We start from the raw sequence: 22,543 nt of genomic DNA, 5'->3' as shown, positions 1-22,543 counted from the left end.
ATGAACATAAGAAAACACTTCTTTTACTGTGAGGGTGACTGAATACCAGTGTAGGTTGCCCATTGAGGTTGTGGAGCCTCCCACCTTGGAGATACTCAAAAGACATCTGGACATGATACTAGGCAACCAGTTCTAGATGGGCCTTCTTGAGCAGTTTGGGTTGGACCAGACGATCTCCAGAGGTCCCCTCCAACCTCAACTATTCTTTGATTCTGTGATAATACAGAAATAAAAATACAGTTCATGACATAAGGTTGCAACGCAAAACCTCACAAATCCTGAAAAAGTTACTATCTGCTTACAGTTTAGAAGGACTTCCACCGCTAATCTTCTGGCTGAAAAGCTCTCATGCCTTTATGTAGCTGAACAAATTAAATTTCACTATTTACCAACCTGAGGCTCTTTGCTCTTGTCCAAAGGAATATATTCAGCTCATGTTGTTTTCTGTGCGGAGTCTCACCTTCACTGAATATTATGTCTATCTGAACTGGATATTGGTGTCTGAAAGGTTGAGTGCTTTATTTTAGTACTTTATTACAGACACTGTGTTTCATGTCTGTGCTACTCAGTAATAACTAAGGTATAAACATTTCCTAAGCAAGTCTCCATGAAAAAATTCTCTCTGGTGCAACTCCACGGACATGCCAAAGCAATGCTAAAAGTATTGTATACAATGACAGTGCAATGACACCCAAGAGATAAATAAATGATGTTTACCTGTAAAGTGGTCACATTACTTCTAGGCTTTACTTTCAGCCTTTAGTCTACAAAGCAAAGAGTTTCTGTGACCTTTCGCAAGAAAAGTTAGCATTTTCATAGATTGGAATTAAAGACATTAATAAGCACTGTTCTGGTCTATGCTGCAGTGCAGATGCCAGGAAAAAAAACAGTCAAACCCATGTGCATTGAGACACAGGAAAAGATGTCTGCAGGTTTCCTGACAGTGACATTCTGAACCAATTAGTGACACTTTAGTCGGAAAGGTATCTTTCAATTTCTGAAATAAAGTTATTAAACTACATGTAAAATAGATACACGGAAGAAAAGTCGCGTGAAGAAAACCTTTAGTGAAGAGGGGGAAAAAAGTCTAGAAATTAATTTTCTAATCAAAACATATTACAGAGCCTCCATGACAATTCTTGAGTTGCCAATCCAAGTGTCTCCGAGGCTAGACAAGCCTTGTTTTCTTCCACATACGTAAAAAGTAACTATCAAAATATCTAGTTTCTGCTAGTCCGTTTGCTCAGTAGGATGACAACAGCAGTTGGGAATCCCATCTCCTTTCTTGTTATCACAGAAAAACCAGTAATGATAATCTCTTGATTACTAAATTGAATATATACAACATTCTCAGTGAAAAGTCTGTATTGGCAATCCACATGTACTCAGTGAAGTCATTCAAGAACTCCCTACAAAGGAAAGAGCATCATGAGTGGGAAAGTACAACTTGCTTTTCGCGCAAGTAGGGCTTAGGCAGTCTGGCTGAAGAGATGGCAAGGAGAAGTGATGGAAAGAACAGTGAATTCAGAACAGATAGTTACTGCTTTGAAGACATTAGACAAGATGGGGGAGGTGCTGAAAGAAAGTCCATGGCAATTTGACATAGTGGAGCAAAAAAGGTAACAGGAAAGAATATAGCAGCAGTTCATGGAATTAGTATAAGGAATTTTAGAAGCTGGTAAGGGTATATTGTATAAGTCTAGGAGTCTGTGTATCTATGTGTGTAAGAGGAACAAGAGGATGGTGAAGAAACAAAAAAAGCTAAAGCCAAGAAACATTTGCCAAGGAATCCTGCATCATGCCAAGGGAAACGTGCCAAGCTACATAGTCAGATATATATTTAAATGATTTATTCTTCTTTCTTTTCATTTTACAAAATGTGAATAGCTGGCAAATAACTTGTCAGATTAGTTACTTGTTATGAAGAAAATATTTTCATTTTTAGAATCAAAACCAAATAAGACCTAAAACCAGAATTATGAGATGACTAGAAATTACATGACCTGGACTGTCCTGTGGAAACCTTTATTCAGAGGGATTATTTCTGAGCTGATTCCTCACTCATTTTCCCACTACTGTTTCTCTTTGACACATCCCCTGGACAAGTCTGTACTGCAGGCGTGCAAAGAGAAACTAAGGCAAGACAAAAGGAAACATGTATCACTGTTTAAAGATGAAGATCATTGGCCCTTCTGATAGGTAAAATGAATATGGTATAGTATAAAGCTTTACTCTGAAAATAGGCCATGGCTGACAACGTTGCACACTCTGGACAGTTACCCACTTCCAGTCATAAGTGACTTGCCTCAGCTGTTGTGCAATTCAGAGTTCTCATTTTAAACGTAACATTATTTGTACTTCTCCCTCTCCTTTCCTTTTAATAATATCTTTGTGTGGGTGGGTGCCAGACACAGCATAGGAAGAAGTTACTTCATGTAGAGCTTATTATACTTGATCACAAATTGCTCAAAACTTTTAAGAAACTTCTCTTCCCCTACATATAAGTAGAAAGATGACATAGATAAACAGTATGACTGAAAAATGCTCTTCAGCTAAAATCTGACAGAAAACAGATCAGCCATCTTGATTTTTTCATTTTAGCTTTATTAGCTTTTTTTTTCCTACTTAAATCTACCATTCTTCAAGTAGGACAGTACCATGATTATGAATAACATCTCCAAGATCATTTGGGCTATGCCAGTATTAAATTATCATTAGAATCAGATCTAATGCTTCAAAAGAATTGCAGTAATTAGTTTTCTGGAGTTTCTCATTTCATCCAGCAGACAGAAGCAGATAAACAGGTAGTTTCTGAAAAGCTACTGCAAACTTCCAGTGCTCCCCATTGCCATTTTAAAATGATGTAAATTAATTCTAAATCTAAAGATAATATTCTGACTCTCAAATGCACATGCAGTCTAGTTCCTAAGAAACATACGGGACTTCTGAGCTGTGTGTAGATACAAACCAACAAGGGAAATACCTAGCTGGCACAGTGAGCTTTCAGGACATTGTTCATGTACAAAGCTGCTAGAAACAAGGCTGGAAGCTGCAAGCTACTGGTGTGCCAGGGGAGGTAAAAGGTAAAATAGAAGGGAGTATTAATATTGAAAGGGAAGACACTAAGAAAGATTTGGCACCATTTTGCCAGTCCACTTTGAAGCTAGGATTGATCATTAGATGAATGTTTCCTCGTGTGGGTTTTCATCACGCAAAGTTTGCACCACTTTGCTGCAAATGACTGTATTACCTGGAGATTGATGGACTTTTTCCTGGTTTTTAACATACAGTTTGTCAGCCTGGGAAGAGCCAGAGTTGTAAAGTGGACTAATCACAAGAAACTTGCAGATGGATATGCATGTTTCCTTTGCATGCATAACAGAAAGGGAAATGTTAGCAAAAGGGAAACCAGAGGCACAGTGTACAGCCTTATGACCAGTGCAGGGCCGGCTACTGTGTAATTCACTGGTTGATTAAAAATACAACAAAAATGAATAAAACAATAAATAAATACAGTAAGAGGAAGCATAAATGTGAGAAAATACAACCATCTTCAAAGATCCCTTAGGAACTGGGCAATGGAAGACCTTTTTTCTGGGTGCTCAAAATTTTCTTGATACCTTTCATGTAAAGCATGGTGTTTTAAGGTTCCTGTTGTCCTTGGAGCAGAATGATGGGTCTCATTGCCCCATCACTGACATGAAAGGGAGCTTTATCACAGACATCAATGACTCCAGGGCCAAGCCAAGTGAGATGTAGCTTCACAACCTCTTACAGGAATAAAAAGGGGTTTCAACAGAAGGATACACACACACACATATATATATTAAAAACCCTGAAAATTAAGGTAAGTGCGGATATTACCTTTGACCATATATGCTCTAACGTGGGTAGATCTCATCTGTTCCCAGGCAAAACTGCTTCAGCATTCATTATTAAATTTTTAAATGGAAAAGCCTTAATGGTTGAATGTCCTTCACTTAGTCCCTCAGCACGCACGTCACTGTTCTCTTATCTGTGGACATTTGCTTTTCCAGAAGATTTGTAGGTTTATTTCACCAGGGCTTTAAAAGTCATTATCTCAGCTCAGGGAGAATGATATAACAGTGGCATCTTGAAAACTGTCCTAACATTTGAAGCAAGTTCTGGAACTACTTACACAACTGACCTTGGAAGAAGGGAAAGGAAAAAAGTGTATGGTCTCTGCTCACAGTAGAAAAAGAATAAATCTTCTTGTTTGTACTGACAGTTCTCCCAGCAATATGGTTTAACTCCTTGTGTGTCAAACACCCACCCACCCCACACACAGTTAAATTACTTCTACTGGTCAGCAGTTTGAATTTAATTATGTGACTGAACTGCAGGCTTCTGCACTTTTATAACATCCTGAAAGAACTACTGATATGACAAATACAGTGTGGTCATGCTCTTCCCATGATCACTTCCTTAGTTTTCTGTACTCCCTTCTCTCTCAGGAGAGAGAACAATGAGGTAACAGTGGCTGTGTATGGGCAGTCTCTGAGACTTCAGAGGAGAGCTCCAACAGACATCAAATTTTCGTATTTGAAGGAAACATAGAATTCAAAATGTTCTACACAATCTGGAACCTAAAATTCTCAATAGAGAATAAAATCCAAGAATAAGGAATTAGCTTTTTTCTTTTTTTTTTCCCTCTGAGCAAACATTACAAGCTAAGAGAGAGAATCCTTGGGTTTTCTCTCCAGCTGGGCTTGAGTTGCTTCTGTGTAGTACTGAGTAGATGTTTTGATCTATGATCACTTCTGTTGCCCCTGTATTAGGTGTTAATGCCACCTGTTGCACTAAGCCTCTTTAAATTCTCAGACAAAGCCAAAACATCAGAAGAACTGCTGCCCCCTTTTCCCCCAGCAACTAATAGGTCTCATCACCTTCAGCTGTAATAAAACACTCCTGGTCAGAAAAAAATCTCTGAAAGCAGATTACAACCCTTAAGAAAGGCAGGGAAAACATTTCAGTACCAAACAGTAAACTGTTATGTGAGCAGACGTGAAATTTCAACTTCAACCTTTTTCTCCAGCTGCTGAGTCTGAGTGTCAAAAGACATGAAAGTGGATTAGAGGAATGGTGTGAAGAAAATACTTTCATTTTTAGCAGCTGTGCTGGTTTAGAGTGAATTAATAAACACCTACAGAAAAACTTAAGCACTTAACGTAGACAGTATGCAGAGCACACGCGCAAGGAAAACTGACAGAGTTTTCAAAGGCCAGTTAAACTAGACAGAACTTTGCCTCAATTTGTCTCATGAAATACACTCGGTTACTCAGGTGGAGAAGCTGCAAGATTTACATTCACTGGCCCATGACAGTGCATAGTATTCTGAGTTCACCTATTGAGAGCCCTTCTGGCTACTTACCCTGCTCAGCTATTACTGATTTCACATGAAATCTTTTTTTCCCACTTGAATCCTGACCATAGGGAAGACTAAGTTAATTTCTGATACTAAAGAGAAAATAAACAAATAAAGAACTTTCAGGTGACAATCCTGCTCAGATGCCACCCACCCCTATGCAACTGCAGCATTAATACACTTCATGCTGTACATTTGTGTGTTTCAAAGCTTCCCAAATTAATGCTGGGAAAACTTTCATGCTGTTATCTCTGCTTTGCCATTACTGAGCCATAGCCCTGCTTCTGTGCTGCCCATGGGACAAGTCTATTGGCTTTCGACATTAATGAGAGCATACAACTCTGTCGTTGCAAATCAAATGTTTCCTCAGTCTCTGAAGCGCTGAGCACCTGCAGCTCTTTGAGCCACCCCACATCTTGAACTTTTTACCCTCACATTACCAGGTTGTTCACCACCTTTATGTCAACTACAAGGATTTCCCCAAGAGTTGGCTGTCTTTTCTGCAAAAAAAAGTGATTTGCTCAGAATTAAAAAAACAAACACAACAGAACCCTTTTCTGGAACACGTGGATAACTGAGTAAAAGCTTCTTTCCATGGTAAGCAATTTATGCCTTGGCTGTAGTGTTTGAGAAAAATGGAGTCTACTCAAAACTCTGGGCACTCTTTAAACTCTGCTCTCACTTTCCAGCAAAGTGCCCTCACCATCAGACTCTCAGTAAGGTCTAGCAGATGAGTGACACCTACCTCTCCTTTCACAATTGCTTTCTGGGAAAGGAAAACTGATCCCAAGGGAGAAGAGAGGCAGAAAAGCCTGTTTCTGTGCCTCAGTGTGTAGGACACCCAGCTAGGACGCACTTCTGATTTTGTACATACACTCTTCATTGCTGATGGTCTGATGAGGTCTAGCTGTAACTGGGTATCTTCATTCTTACACCAGCAGAGTGTGAGTCATCACTGCCAAACAGGCTTAATAGCTACAGATAGGAACATTACTGAAAAAATCTCTTGCTATGTATACTTCCTTCAGATGCTGAAAGATTGCACTCCAATTATTTGGATATAAAGAGCACTTAGAAAATTATTCAATTGTATAGAACTGTGTGTATGCTGTACTGACATAATAACAAAACCTGTTTCATGGACATAATCTAATAAAAAAAGATCTGGTAATTCACTGTAGTTGGTCAAATTCTGAATGATATAGCTGACTGAGCCATTTATCTTTAGACATTTAACTGATCCAGACTCAGTCAAATCAATAGTAACTGAATCTGTGCCAATTTACTCCAGCTCAGCAGAATAAATTAGTGGAAATGGAGTAATCCCTTGGATGAAATTATTTGACAAATGTCTATATTCCAAAAGCACTTATTACTGACAAACCTGGATATGTTAGGAGAAAAGCTATGACTATACTGAGTATTTAAGTAAAAGAAGAAATCCCGCATCAAAGTCTGCCTCAGAGTTGCTTCTGGACCGCATGCATTCAGTGCATCTATAAAAGGAAAACGGAGCACATTACGCACGAGTTTCTGGAAGAAGTCATACTGTTTGACCATGCATAGCCAGACTGTCGTTTCCTCAACGACTGCAAAATGAAGCATGCCGCCAGCATAAGAGGGCAGCCAGGCTTGTCACATGCTGACATCAAGAGCTCTCTACTTGGCAGATCCTGGCTCTGTCTCTCACAGAGTCAGTGTACTGTGGTGGCTGCGTCTCACAAGGACTCATGTGGACAGGGCCAGTGTGTCAGCAGGTCAAGCAGAACATGGAAGCATATGTGATGGCAGTGCCACAGGCATTGTGCAAACAAAAATCAGAAGCAAGGCAACAACGTGTGTATTCATATCACAAGGCAAACTGTGGCTTCAGAGGAAGAAGGGACAGGAACTAGCGTGAGCTGTATCCTACCATGCCTCTTCTCTGTTTTTTAGCCAACACCAGGACCGTGAGGACTGATGGCAAAGATGGCTCCAGCCACACGTGGGTACCATGTGCACTACTCTGTGGCAGTCAGAACATAAACACAGGAGAGGCTGTGGCCATCTCCCTTGACTAGGACTCTATCTAGGTCTTTGACATCTGCAACTACAGCCAAAGCACAAACTCCCAGCCCAGTTGGCAGTGTTCTCTGCAGTGGTCTGAACCCTGTGGTGTAGGTAAGCATTTCCACAAAGGCAGTGGGGAGCTGCCTCTGGGCACTGTGGTTCCCTTGGAGAAATGGTTTTCCAGAAAGTTAAATATCAAATTTTCTCTTTTCTCTTTGACATTTTGAGCTTTTCTCTCACAGCTAATTATTTTCTTGGTACAAAGTAGTACCACTGTTTCAGAAAGCTGTTTTTCTCTGCTGTCTTTAGTTGTTTTTAAACTCCTGCTGACTCCTGTACCTTTAGCGCACTTTCCACTCCTCTCATAGAATAGTTAGGGTTGGAAAGGACCTTAAGATCATGAAGTTCCAACCCCCCTGCCATGGGCAGGGACACCTCGCTCTAAACCATATCACCCAAGGCCTCGTCCAACCTGGCCTTGAACACTGCCAGGGATGGAGCATTCACAACCTCCCTGGGCAACCTATTCCAGTGCCTCACCATCCTCATAGGAAAGAATTTCCTCCTTATATCCAATCTAAACTTCCCCTGTTTAAGTTTTAACCCATTACCCCTTGTCCTATCACTACAGTCCCTAATGAAGAGTCCATCCCCAGCATCCCTATAGGCCCCCTTCAGATACTGGAAGGCTGCTATGAGGTCTCCATGCAGCCTTCTCTTCTCCAGGCTGAACAGCCCCAACTTTCTCAGCCGATCTTCATATGGGAGGTGCTCCAGTCCCCTGATCATTCTCGTGGCCCTCCTCTGGACTTGTTCCAACAGTTCCATGTCCTTTTCATGTTGAGGACACCAGAACTGCACACAGTACTCCAAGTGACGTCTCACAAGAGCAGAATAAAGGGGCAGGATCACCTCCTTCGACCTGCTGGTCACGCTCCTTTTGATGCAGCCCAGGATACAGTTGGCTTTCTGGGCTGCGAGCGCACACTGAAGCCGGCTCATGTTCATTTTCTCATCGACCAACACCCCCAAGTCCTTCTCCGCAGGGCTGCTCTGAATCTCTTCTCTGCCCAGCCTGTAGCTGTGCCTGGGATTGCTCCGACCCAGGTGTAGCACCTTGCACTTGGCATGGTTAAACTTCATGAGGTTGGCATCAGCCCACCTCACAAGCGTGTCAAGGTCCCTCTGGATGGCATTCCTTCCTTCCAGCGTATCAACTGAACCACACAGCTTGGTGTCATCGGCAAACTTGCTGAGGGCGCACTCAACCCCACTGTCCATGCAGATTTATAAGTGTTTTTAAATGTAAAGAACATCTAGCAGCTTTGGTGAGCATATAGATATGGAGTAGTAGCATGAAGCTATTGAGAAGAAAAGACACAAATGCGAGACAGATTTGTGGAGACCTCATAGGAGCCTTCCAGTATCTGAAGGGGGTCTACAGGGATGCTGGGGAGGGACTCTTCATCAGGGACTGCAGTGACAGGACAAGGGGTAACGGGTTCAAACTTAAACAGGGGAAGTTCAGGTTAGATATAAGGAAGAAGTTCTCTACTGTGAGGGTGGTGAGACACTGGCACAGGGTGCCCAAAGAAGTGGTGAATGCTCCAACCCTGGCAGTATTCAAAGCCAGGCTGGATGGGGCCTTGAGCAACCTGGTCTAGAGGAAGATATCCCTGTCTGGCAGATGGATTGGAACTAGATGACCCTAATGTCCTTTCCAACAAATCCAATTCTATGATTTTATGATTCTCTAGACTATTACACACCATTTTTATTACTGACCAATGGTAGCTAATTATTACAGTGTGTTTTTTTTTCTGGACAATCAAATACCTACAAATCAGTAAAGATGCCCAGATCAGAATTTCTGACTAGACACTCAACTTGAGAAAAACCCACACTTGGGAGCTCAGCAATATGAGCCATAGTTAAAATCTAGCCCTTCTCCCCCCTCTCTGGAGTGCACCAGTGTCCAGGAAATGATCCCAGGAGTTTAAATACCTTTTTGTAGCCATTTTCTTATGAAAGAGAAAAGTAAATAAAAACAATGTTTAGTTCTATTACAAGTCAAGCGAAAGTACACAGAGCTTCCCCTGGCCAAACTCTAGGCGAAAAGCAAAGCCTCTCTCAGCCAAGTTCCTGAAGAGGAAAGCTATGTGAAAGAGCCAGGAGACCCTTTCAAAAGGAAAGTCTTTGGGCAGTGCACAGCCGGCTATCCCTCTCCAGGTTGGAGAGGAAGGGGCAAGGGTAACACTGCTCTACTTCTCTCCTCTTCTCTGGCTGGTAATGTAACTGCTAAAAGCCATCTGCAGCTGGGGTTACCAAAGCAGCCCTCAGCCTGTTCTGGATTATCCCAGGAATGAACTTGTCTTTGAGATGCTCCAGAAGACACGAAGGTGGTGCATCTTAGCATGGACTGACCAGTGGCATTTCCAAATATCCATTACAAGTGCTGCAATGTAATACCAAGGACTTAGAAATATCTGCATCACGACTGATATGTTGTGGTCTTTCTCCTAGCCACAAGGTCTCTTCCTCTGACCTCTGGCCAGCTAACTCAGACTGTCAATCTGGAATACCACACCTCTAAGGAATGTATGTTTTTTGCAATGATGACGTGTTCAGGGGGATTCCAGACTAGGGCAGTGTCACCTGCACATGAAGAAGCTATGGGAAGCTTTCCAGGAGGGGACTCTCTCAGTTAATGCAGAGCTTGAGCTGCCAGCTCAGAGCCACCCAGTCCTGGTCCCTTGCCCAGTGCCTGCCTGACATGACCCCACACCTGAACTTAACAGTCAAATTAAACTTGGTCGGCTAACACTGTTTCTGTAGGTCTCCTTACCCATGCCTCAAGGTTCCCTTCTGTTTTTTTTCATGGGTAGTGACAGTTTTTGGTTTCTATGGTTTATCAACGGTTTCCTTTACCAACTGATCTATTCCTCTGACTAAAAGTCTGGCACAGCTGGAAATTAGAAGGAAAACCACAAGTGAATGGCCTGGCACTCACTTACCACTCATCTCCAACCACAGACTGATACAGTTACTGGATTTGACTAACGGCTATCAATCAGCCAGACTGTAGACACTTAGAAAGACATGAGTTAGAAAAGGCTTGAGGAAAAAAGTGAGCTAAAACCCAACAAGGTATTTTACTTTTAATGGGGTAATGCTGTCTTGGAAACTCACATCTATTTCATACTTCATGATTAGTGGTATTATTCTGACTGATCCCCCTTCTCTCCATTATGGTGTGCTTGTCCACTGCCCAAAGCCATAAGGAATTCTGCCTTGGAGGTCAGATTAAACAGAAAACAATCCTGCCTATGCAAAAAGTAAAACAGCATGAACATGTGCAGTCTCCCGCCTTCCTTTGTTGGTTAAATTTGAAGCAAAATGTCATTGTTGTTCCATCAGATCACTAAGGTCACTAAGCTAAATTGTGGCCTGGGTCCACTCAACTTAAAAAAATGCTTGAAGAAAATCTTTGTAATAGGCTGGACACTTATCTGGGGAGGAACTAAAAATCCTATTTTATTAGGTCTGGTTTGGAAAAACCATCAGCCTCCCACACACTCATATGCACATGAATGGCAGAAGAATAAAGGCGGAAAAGTGCAAAGCACAGAATTTTGAAAGCTGACAAGATCTTTCCAAGGAACGAACCTTCTCCCAGTACAGTTGGTCTGGACTGTGGTGAACTTTTATGGCACTTGCAACTTAAATCATTCTTGTAACAAAACAAGATAATTTCCAAAAATGGCAAAAACAAACTCAGGCCAGAACTGTACAGTACTTCGGTTCAAAGGCTACAAATCCAGCTATGTAGGTTATATACTTCTAAGCTGCAACATCCACCTTTGCTTGTTAAAACAAAGACAAAACAGAAAGGAGAGGGGCGAAAGGGGGAGAGAAAGTTGTTTTAATTTTCCTGCTACCAAATCTAACTGTGAGCAAGTAGATAAGTGAATGATTACACTTTCAAGCTCTTGGTCCACTAGATACGTTAGCATAAGGGTCACTGGAAAACACCAGATAATATGATTGCAAAGTCTGTGTTTAAAATATCTGCATGATAAAGAGAACAGTTCTCTCTTTAACCACATTTAAGATGTTTGCCAGTTTATACAGAAAACCCAACTAATAAGCAACATTCACGGGTGTATTTACATAGTTGTTTTTTTGCCTAGATGTCTCTACTGTCTTTGTTTTATTATAGCCTCCCTCCCAATATCCAGTTCTACATCCTTTTTTAGTTTCACATGTTCCTTTTCTGCTCACTCTGTTTCTCTCTTTTTTCCAACATGAAGATTTGAAATGTATTACAGCTCTCTTCTCTCTCTACTTTTGAAAGGTATTTTTGAAATGTGTTGGAAATAAGAAAACAGAGCACAAAAAGGGAGGGTTAAGCTTAGAGCTGAAAAAAGATAGAAACCTTACCATATGGAGAAATATAGGATCTAGTAGGCAAAGCAAAATATCTAATGCTGCATAACTACTGTGCCCACTTAAGCCAGTGGGGACTAAACGATGAGATAAGCTGAAGCACAGGAAAATAACTGACAAAGAATTAAAATGCATCCAAAATGAGATAAAGCCATGTCATAGAGGTATGCTTCAGAATTCCTTACATGGCAGTATTCATACTTTAGACTCTTCACTATCTTTAGAGTCTCCTTTCAGACTCTGTTCACGGCACTATTCTTGTATGTGCAAAAAGGTAAAGCAAAATTAAAGTCTTCACTACTGTGAGTCAGAGTTGCCTTCTCTTTTGCTCAATATGACTAGGATGTCACCTGAATATCCATACTCACAGCAAGAAGTTAAAATCCCAGTTGGGTGGTAGTTCACAACCATGTGCAAAACAATTCTTAATAAAGGTAATTTTACAAGACAAGGAATATAATCCTTCCCTACAGAAATCCTGCTGATTTCTCCATTATTACCCACCTGATGTAAGTCTTGCTAAGTTTATCCACTGATTTGAGACAGTTTTGTTTATGGTGTTTTATATGGAGATATGGTCTCTCTCTTCTGGTCCTGTCCAAACTGAAGTACCTTCAGTCATATTGTTATAATTATTGTTATATCATAGAATCATATGATACTTACTATCAATTACAGGCCTTAAACAAATGTTTCTCCCCCCCCCCCAATGCTTTGAATAATTGAACAATATTAATGGAAAACAATTTTAAGAGATTACATGCTGTCATTTAATTTGAATTGAATGTCACTTACTACATATAAGTCCTTCTGTCAGGTATGCATTTGCAAAGTTACAGATTCTTTGCCTGTTTCTCAAGACCATTCAACAGTAAAGCAACTCATCACAAGGAATGACTAACCCAGGGTATGTCTGGAGTAGAGGACACGATACTTCAAATTTCCAAGCAGTTCTCTGCAATTGCATAATTCCTGTGAATCACCTTCCCCAAAGCCCACTGTCCTCTAATTCATTCTCCAGATGAAGAACATGCTTAGGCAGCTGAGAACCTGTGATTCTGCTGTTGAACACACGTCGCCAGATGTATGCCTAATTTTTCCAAAGTGCAACCTTAACAGACTACATTTGTAAGAGGTTAGCACCTATAGGAACTGCTAATTCAGACCACATGATAAAACTGATGCTAGTTAGAACAGATTCACGGACGAACTGGACTGCAGATCTCTTCCAACACAAAAGTTGCCTGTCCCATTCAAAGCACCAGAGAACCTGCAGACTCTGTTACGAGCTATCCCTTTGTTGTCTACTGCTAAGAAATGGGAGTACGCACCTCCTTCTCTGGATAAGGACATGCATACAGTAGCTCACCTACCCATGGCGTAATTTCCTTTGAAGCTACCTTGTGTGTGTATGTGTGTGTGTGTGATATTTTAGCAGATGGGTAACAACAATCATACTAGCAGAATGTCTTAAATTATTGTAAAAATAGCTTGAACACTCTTTTGCTTGTGCTACACAGTCTCACAAAGACCTGAAGAGTCATTCAACCTTATGTGGAATCAGTCTTATGGTCTTAGGGAGTTACCTGCTTACGTTTGTTTCACAGATAAGACAATCAAACACTTGTACAACAGGATCACTAAATGAAGTGCAAAGAATGGGAGCTGGGACACTAAGCAATGCTCTCTCCTCCTTGCTGGTTTGAAACAGCATCTTTTATGGAGACCATTCCAACTAAGTGCTGTATCGTGCACATTAACAGAGATTAGCTCTGCCACTTGTTGCACCACTCTGTTGAACTGAACTGTTTCTAAGGAGGTTACAATTCTCTTTGGAATCAGGGTTAATTTCAACAGTGATTTCGGCGGAGCCAAGACTTTACCACATGATCCAGCTAAAAAGAGTTATTCTTTTCTCTCAGCAATAGAAGTTCAAAGTTTCCTATCCAGCTTCAGGTTTTGGAGACAGCTTAAAAACAGGTGTTCCTCTGTTACACTTGGTATTTTCTTCTGCAACCACTTGATCATATTTATCCCACAAAGCATTAACTGAAACTTAAGCTGCAGACCTTACTGCTCTTCCCTCACTCACAAAAAGAGGAAGAATCCAGGGGCAGGTGGGTGCCACATCTCTGTCCACAGATCAGATCTATCCTACCACCTGGTTCTGGAGTTGACACAGAAAAAGTGCATGCAGTATGTCTGGTGGCTGCATTTTAAACACTAGTAATAACCTCTGGCTTATGTGGAGAGGGTAATAAAGTTACACTTATTTTTGTGTGAACTATTCTTTACAATTACTTTAGACTGTAAGTGTCTAAGAAAGTATATGTGTGTATTGCTAGGTTTTTTAAACCTCTTAAAAGTGTTACAATTAAGGGCCCAAATCCAGAGTTCACAGCCTGATCACCAGATGAGGCTCTAAGCTTTGATTTTATCACATCTGTGTACATTACCTAGAGCAACAAAGTCCTGGAATCCTGGCTTTTCTACACACAATGATGTAACTCTAACTGGACAAATGTATACCATTAAAAGATGGTATAAGTACACGCCTATAGCTGGTTTCCTTACGCCTGTTGTTCAAGCTCACCAGGAAACTCATCCCATCATAGATGTTTTAGTAGAGCCACACATCACTTAACTGCTGCTACAATTTTCAAGCATGGCTGGTATGGCAATAACTGTCTCACATATATTAGGAGCTGGCAGAGAAAGTTGAAAAATGAGACAACTGCTAAAAAAATGATTTAACATTTAAAAATAAATAATAACCTCATTCTATTTGTGCCAATCATGTGGTTTATGAAATTCTGGGACTGATGACCTTCCAACAGCAGGCTGATTAAAACACCATGGAACTGGTGCATAGATGGTCTCAGTAAGAAGCCCATGTGCCTGGAATTAATTTTGCTCAGCTGGATGAAGCTTGGGGCACTGAGATAATACTGTTTTACTTTTGGTTTGGGGAGGTGGGAGAGGACAGTGTTTCAATTTTTGAGTTTGAATTGGTACCCCTAAGGTTCGTGAAGATGGTGCATGCAGTCACAACACCGGCCACTCTCAAATGCAGGACTTCTTCAGCTTGAGTGGGCTGTGAATATAGCATCAGCTACAAAAACCGGTGATCTCTTCTGAAGATTTTTCGCTCTATATTTACTACAAAGGAAGACAAACTCAGTTGTTTGTGCAATATTCCAGTTAAACTTGCCTAGCTGGTATTATTATATAGATATCCAACTGATGAGTCCTACATACACACACACTAACACCCTCGTGCGCAGGATCGAAAACTTACAGGATTGTGATTTTGAAGACTGGGCATGTATAGGTGCACTAAGAGCTAAGCATCAAAAGATCTTGACATTTTTTCTCATGAATGCCTACATGACTGCCTGAGTTCAAGACTGGTGATCTCTGCTGTCTTTCACCCAGATTCAGATTCCAGTTTTCTTTCCCTCTCACACTAATTCAAATTGATTAAGATTTACCTAATCCAAGCAAGAAGAGAGACAGTCACTTCTTCCCAGAAATACTGGTCATGGCTTCCTGCTTTGGAGCTGCCTGTAGTCCTTGAGCCAGCTGGAAGTTTTATGTGTCCAGACAGAAGTGGATGCTACTCCCATGTTTGCCTTTCTCTTTAATGAGCTGTTCACTAAGTAGGAGGTACAAAGCCCTTTCCGACTGGCCAGGAAAATGCTCAGCCTCAGAGCGAAACCTTTTTATAAGTAACCCATATTTTACCTAAACGTAAAGAAAACATAATGCTAATCTTCTTGTGCCAAAGGCTGCCCCCATGCCACTGGGCCCTGTCAAGTCCTGCCCGCTGCACCTCTGACAGATTTTGTGATACAGCAGCAAGCCACAGCATACCTCATAATTTTCCTTACTGGTTGTTACTCTTAAGGCACCATAGCTTTTGAATCACAAAGAAAACAGTTACTGTGACAAACATATTTACGCTTTTGTTGGGTAAGGATAGTCTGTCCATAGGAATCTGTGTGAGGGATTTCAAGATACAACCTTTGTGCCTTCACATATGCAGAGGCCTACAAATCTGCACCATATTTAAAGTGTGTGCTTTTTAAATATAGCTATGACTTTATACATACCTCAGATTGCAGGAGGACCAGAGTCCTCAGCTGAGAACTGTCATTTGTTTAGCTGCGTCAGCCAAGATGAAAGAAATGTTAAAATTTACTCTAGGTGTATTAGACAGAGATGTATTTACTTTATTTCTTGTGCCTATGAATTCCTTTATACACTTTTGTGTATTTTAGATTTATTTCGTAGACAAACACTTTGTTTGCATTTGTCTTAAATGGCTTTGGATTAAGGGTGATTTAAATTAAATGAGGTGCCTTCCACTCAGAGACACAGCAATTTGTTACATAGAACTGGAACATTCATACAGAGCTGACATCTCTCCTACGCTTGTCCAAACCTATAGCAACCTGGCTGTGTTTTCCTACAAAACTATATTCTAGAAAACTCAAACTATCAACTGTAAAAAACCGTAAAAAAGCTTAGAGGAGCCTCAGTACATTTCTTAAAAATGACAGACCTTTAAAACCTTTCATAGAGAAAGCAAAAAAGAGCAGGGAAAGAACGCAACAAGTACCCAGTACCACACTAAAAAGAAAAGGTTGTCTTAATGTCAAACCAACATCTACTTCTAAGCTTTAGCCGCATTCTCATACTCTTATCCTGTCAACACCAGTGGAAATACGGATCAGTGACTACCCAAGGGCACTACCATTTTCCAGCAGAAATAGCTCTTGCATTTGTTCAATCTTTTGGAAATAATCCATGGAGTTTGCAAAATTTTACAGTTTGCTGCTACCAAGGTCACAGTAACATGGGTTTTCTTTTGCAATCCATCAGGAGAATCAAAAGACAACATATATCATATAGAGAGTATTGCAACATTAACCCCATACAACTGTCCATGGAGATAGCACTTGGTGCTGTTCATTGTGGCTTTATGGCAATGCGCCTTGAGAGTAGCCTTCCAAATCATGCTTGTATGTGAAAGTCATATTGATTCCAATGAAATAACATAGTACATACAGGCTTGGCAGATTCCCGACCTCTACGGTTTTTGATAGACTCCCAAATTTAGGACTAAGAATGTCAGACTGACCCTGCATTTGGCAAGAATAATACATGTCCTGGCTTTATCAAACTCTGCCATAAGCCTGATCTCATTTCCATAAAAAATGTATTAATGTAATATTTGCATTTGTAATCAAGTAGAAAATTGAACTGTCCCTAATTTAATTTACGATGTTGGACTTGGAGAGTCGGTGAGGCTTATACATCATAAAAGGAAAAACTAAATTAAATTGGTGGCACTTGTATACGGCAATATTGCATATCTGTAAGAATACTGCAAATTACATGAGAAAAAAGCATGTAATAAAGTTCTGAGTTCAGTTGTTTGTCCTGTACTGCTCTTATTGAAAATGCTAAAATTAAGTTGTTGACTCTGCTATTCAAATTAGAAAAAATATCAGTGGCTTAATGCTGTTAAGAATCTGGCAGTATATGGGATAAGACTAAATCTTTAAAAGTTTGCAATGGAGGGTTTAATTGATTCTCCTAAATCCAAATTCTTTTTTTCTCACATTTTCTGACCTCACTTCTGAGTCAGAAGCAGAGAGGGTGGAGTGTAATAATTCTACCCAGGCCATTTGAGCAGGCAAGAAGCCCAAGAAAAATGATTTTTCCATATACTAACATTAATAAGTAGTAGAACCCTAAAGTTATTTTTCAAGACTTCAATTAGTATTTTGAACTTAACACTGTATAAATTAAATAGTTTTGCAAGGCCCTTGCAGTATGGCTTCTCTTTGTAAATTATACTGATTTTGGTTTTTAGGCTACCCAATGTGTAATTTTCTTTCACATTTTCTTTATGTGTATTTTTTGATTCTACAGTGGGTGTACAAAATGCTATAGAGTTTCTAGATGGAGATCACCCAGGATGACAACACACACTTTTTGCAGTAAACTCAACCAAAATGCATGTGACTGGGTTAACACTGAGACAGATTCATCTTGTTAAGGTTCCTGAGGGTTTGTTCCTCTCCAAACCCTACATGGTACAACTTCCAAGTTGGTGTCCTCCCATGGGGAAAGACTAGTACACAAGTGTTCCTCTCATATTCACAACTCTGCATCCAGCAGTAACATTCTGCAGCATGACAGTTCTGATAGCCAACTTAACTGAATCAGCTCCCCCAACAAGTCTTTTATCTGATGGATTTTTTATTTTTTTTTTTTACTACATTTAACATTTCTGTTACCCTACACTCAGGCTAAACAAGTTATTCTTTAAAAAATCCTACCTTTGTTTCCTACTTCTAGAAATCCACTTTACAGTGACTTTTGAGATCTTAAATATGCAAAGAGGGGACTATAAGCAAACACCTGATGCTCCAGTGCGCAAACTCCAGAGCAAGAAGACTGCTGACCACCATGCCCTGCTTTCCTCATGGTAAATCCTTTCTAGAACCCTGCTTTACTTGATCAACAGCCTCTCTAACGCACTTTTAATTGCATTTGGACTTACATGTAACAGGAATATATCAATGTTGACATAGGCTTTACCAAAACTTGTATCAGAAAATAAAGATTCCAAGATAGCAACAAGTATGAATTAGCAATGGGCATTTAAATGATGCACTGCAAATAAAACATCCTATCAGGCCTTTCCAATATAAACGTGATCCGGTGTACTGTACCAGACATTATTGCACATTTTTTAAAATTTCAAATGTGCCCCTTTGTCTCAACCATGAAGAAAATAAAACCGTATTTCTTACTTTCGACGGAACATTTCTGCAAATATGCAGCCGACACTCCAAAGATCGACTGGTGTTGCATAGCTGGACTGAAGCAAAACTTCAGGAGCTCTATACCACAAAGTAACAACCTGTAAAACAAAAATGAACATAAAAGAGAGCATGCTTAGTTACATAAATACAACTTCATGCGTGCTGTGTATACAGCTCCCATTTACCTTAATCCAAACCATAAATTTCACAAATTAGGGCAAACTGTCTTGGCCAGTGCACAGAAAAGGGCCTTGTAAGGAAAACCTTAGTATAGATAGCTGCAGTGATGATGAGTTGGGAAATGAGAGCACTTCATGCCAAGAACAGTCCAGTTCAGCAAAAATACAGTAATAGAGTCCAGTGTTAGTGTGATATCACTATATCACAGCACACTATGAGAAACACTGACACTGTTGCAACTTACAGGCCTCCAAACACTTTCCAGTGGAGATCTGGATTCTCCATGGAGCAAACGTCAGTCTACTTAATAAGTTATTTAACTTTTGTGGACCCCTTAGATGTATTCACCAGAGCCAAACTGGAAACAAATAAGCTAAGGAATGACATGGGTTTACCCATAGGACAAATCAGAAACTTGTCTGTCCTATGCCCTTCATAGTCTAAGTATTATTTATTGCTAAAGGAATGGGGTTAGTTCAAGTGTATGGGCCAAGATGGGTGAACGTGTCTGACCTGTCTCAAAAGTTCTTGCTGAAGAAACAACTTTTTTTTTTTTTTAATCAATTTCATATTGATTAAGTCAATCCTCAAAGATGTTCCTTATGAAAGGTATTACCTTACACACTAGAGGTACCTCAAACTCAGTTTTCAACTGAGCAACAGAGCATAGGGATCGCTGGCAGATTCCTGAGCTTTCTAACTCTGTGAGTCTCTGCCCATGTGCTGCTGGTTAGACCAGCAGTAACTTCTCTCAGAATTCATTTCCAAATGACACACTCTTTTCCCAGGGACATAAGCCACGTAAAGTGTCTGCTTTTAGGCTGTTCTTGTCCTGGTGGTCATGTTGCAACATGCTGTAGACATCCAGTGGGAATTTTACTGGTACTGCTTCGTCAATGTACTTTGATGTGTCCTGCTTATTGGACCCACAACAGAGATGGGACAGTTTATATTTATCCTTTTGTTTCCCACACGTAGACCAAATACAGACAAAGCTGACTGTATCTTCAGTGTATTTACAGAAGAACACAAGGACCTTCTTCAGAGTCCTGCCTGATCTATTATGTTGATGGAATATAATCTTAGAGCCATGGGAGTATCCTGCTAATGTATACAGTTACAATACAGCCATAACAACACATGATCATCAGCTAAATAACAGTATTTTCTTACTGTGTGCTATAATTTAAACCTCTGACTATTAATCTGGGAGCACAGAGGGTCTCAGCAATTATTGCTTTGTTTCTCCTACAGTCGCAAAAGTTGGAGACGCAGCATTCAGAAGGAGCATGAAAAAAAGCAAAACCACTGAAAAGAAACAAACGCAAACACAAGAATAACTTTAAAAAGCTTGTTAACTAGGATAGCGAGTTCTGAATTTCACGACCGGTACAAAGAAATGCATAAGAAGAGTGGGGTTTTTTTTAATGATAACAAAATAATTGTCTTCTAAGCAAAAATAACAATGGAAGTAATCAGCCGAATTTGCTGGTCAAAGCCAGCTGAAACAAAAGCAAATAAAACATTTATTACAATCATTACATGCCCTGACAGCCTTTGGAACTTCTGAATGGCTATTGAAGGGAGGTTCACGGATATTTGCACAAGTGGTTATATTTGCTAACAGTCCTCTTAAACACTTTGATCTCTATTCATAAAATTTGTCTTTGAAACAGTTCAATATGACAGTGCAAAGTACTGCACTGGCAAAGCAGACTTCCAGGTACCTGTCCACAGAAACAGATTCCTGTGTGGAAGTTGGGCATTATTTAACTCCATTTGTCTTGTTCCTGATTTGGTACCATAGATACCACTGATGCTTTTGCCAAAATATTTCTCCTGATAAAAACCAGGAAAGTTTCTTCAGAGATTCACTCTCCAGGGAAAGAAGACAAAGGTACAGGAGCTTAGGGATTTTACTGGAGCTGCCCTATCTGAGTCACATGGATTTCCTCCTAAAACACATACGTATTTTTCCTGATGCAGATATAGCTCTGAAACTGAACTGCACTTCTAGCCTCTCAGTAAATTTGTGGAAAAGCTTACTTAAGAAGTGTTGCTTTGAGAAATTAGATATAACAATTCCAAGTCATTATTGTTTGTCAGTGGCTGGGTGTGGCATCAGAAGTAAGAGCTCTGTGATCTCTGATCTGTGGGAATACCACGAAACCTCATGATTCCTGGTTTGAGATCCACATGGCTCTTCTCACACAGAGTGAAAGGGTGCTTTACTTTCCCCAGTCCCCTCAGCCCTGCCACATTAAGGCTCTGTGCTCTCACAGGCAAAGGATTAGGGGATGAATGGTTGTGTCTGCACAGTCTGAATACTTCTGACAATGTGTGCTCCAAACTGCAGTCTGTTTTCCAGGGAAGTTGCTTGTTTCCAGAGAAGACTGTTGCAGCTAGTGGCTAGTCCCCAGGTGCTGGCTCAGGGGGCACAGTGCTGTGTTCAGAAGGCTGCAGAAGCGTGCAACATGTTAGCTGCTTCTCCCACGTGACCACTTACTGGGCACATTTCCCCAGGCGTTTGTACCCTGCGATGCTCCATGCACGCACACACAGGGACCTGGAGATTTTACTTCTGAGTAATTTGGAAACTTAAACCTTTTCAAAAATATACATTTCCAAAGTCTCACAGTTAAAATTCCAGCAAACGTCTGATTGCTTTATAGTCAAAGAGGAAGTAATCTGTTTTGTTATAGTCCGTCGTAACTCTGTAATTATAAAAGTGACCAAGTAACCTTTGTGGTTTGTAATAAGTAAGTCTGTGTTTCAAAATGTGAACCTGAAAAGGATCAAAATACACTGAATGTCAGTTTGCACACAAGTAATGCTACAGATGACCCCTCTAGTGGTCAGGGTCTTCTCCTGAAAAGCACAGGATGATGCAGATGATGCAGTGGTTTTGACAGTTTCACACTCTCTCTTACCATAGAAACCAAGAAAATATTTGTGGACATTCCATTAACATTTGCAGATAAGTAGAAATGAAAATTATTCTGAACACAGGATATGGTGAGACTGAACAACTAGATCATCATTTCCTCTTTAACACAGTTCTGACTTAGAATGAAAATATGCTTTGCTTAGGTAAGCCACACCACCAGTGAAACAGGCTCTCCCTGAGAGATACAGCACTTGATAAAGAGCTGCTTGATAAAGTCCCATTTTTAGGATGAAGAAACCAACCACCTTCATTGGCACATTTCATTAAATTCTGCCTCTCCTGAAGTCTGAGAAACATGTCATGTGGCACAGGGTGATTTCTGTAGGAAAAGGAGTTCATGCACACATGCTGACAAGAGATCCTAAATTCAGCACAAGACTCCTGAATACTTGAGAGTTTGTAGGCTTTAGTGACCATGTTGCATCTCAGTCCTCCCATCAAGTAAGCTTCCCTCCTTTGACTCCTCCTTGCTTCTCCTCACCCTACCTGGTTTATTTTGCTCCTCTCTTACAACAGCCAGGTTCTGCCCAGCTGTCCCTTGCCTCCTGGCTCCTCTCCCTTGCCTCTGCCTTCATACCACATGCCAGTATCCCCCCTGACAGTGTCACCCAACATGACTAACCTCCCCTGTTGCTCATGTGTAGGCATCCAAGTGGACTCAGCCTGCTGCCCCACCATGTCCCATGCGCTCTGCCT

The 22,543-nt window shown here is 40.6% G+C and overlaps 1 protein-coding gene across 3 annotated transcripts in view; it reads right to left on the bottom strand.

The window, feature by feature from the left end:
• CDK6 (cyclin dependent kinase 6) overlaps positions 1-22,543 on the bottom strand; it is a 123,988-nt gene that overhangs the window by 10,195 nt on the left and 91,250 nt on the right. For all 3 annotated transcript variants that reach the window (XM_061350105.1, XM_061350103.1, XM_061350104.1), the window contains exon 5: positions 18,709-18,818. In XM_061350105.1, coding sequence (XP_061206089.1) covers positions 18,709-18,818 — 110 coding nt within the window. The remainder of the gene's footprint in view (positions 1-18,708; positions 18,819-22,543) is intronic.

This window comes from Neopsephotus bourkii, unplaced genomic scaffold, assembly GCF_033783945.1.
Source record: "Neopsephotus bourkii isolate Nb327-2 ecotype Australia unplaced genomic scaffold, CSIRO-AGI_Nbou_v1 NB_479, whole genome shotgun sequence".
Classification (NCBI taxonomy): Eukaryota; Metazoa; Chordata; class Aves; order Psittaciformes; family Psittacidae; genus Neopsephotus; species Neopsephotus bourkii.
The sequence above is the reverse complement of the archived record's forward strand: the minus strand, read 5'-3'. Positions and strand labels throughout refer to the sequence as shown.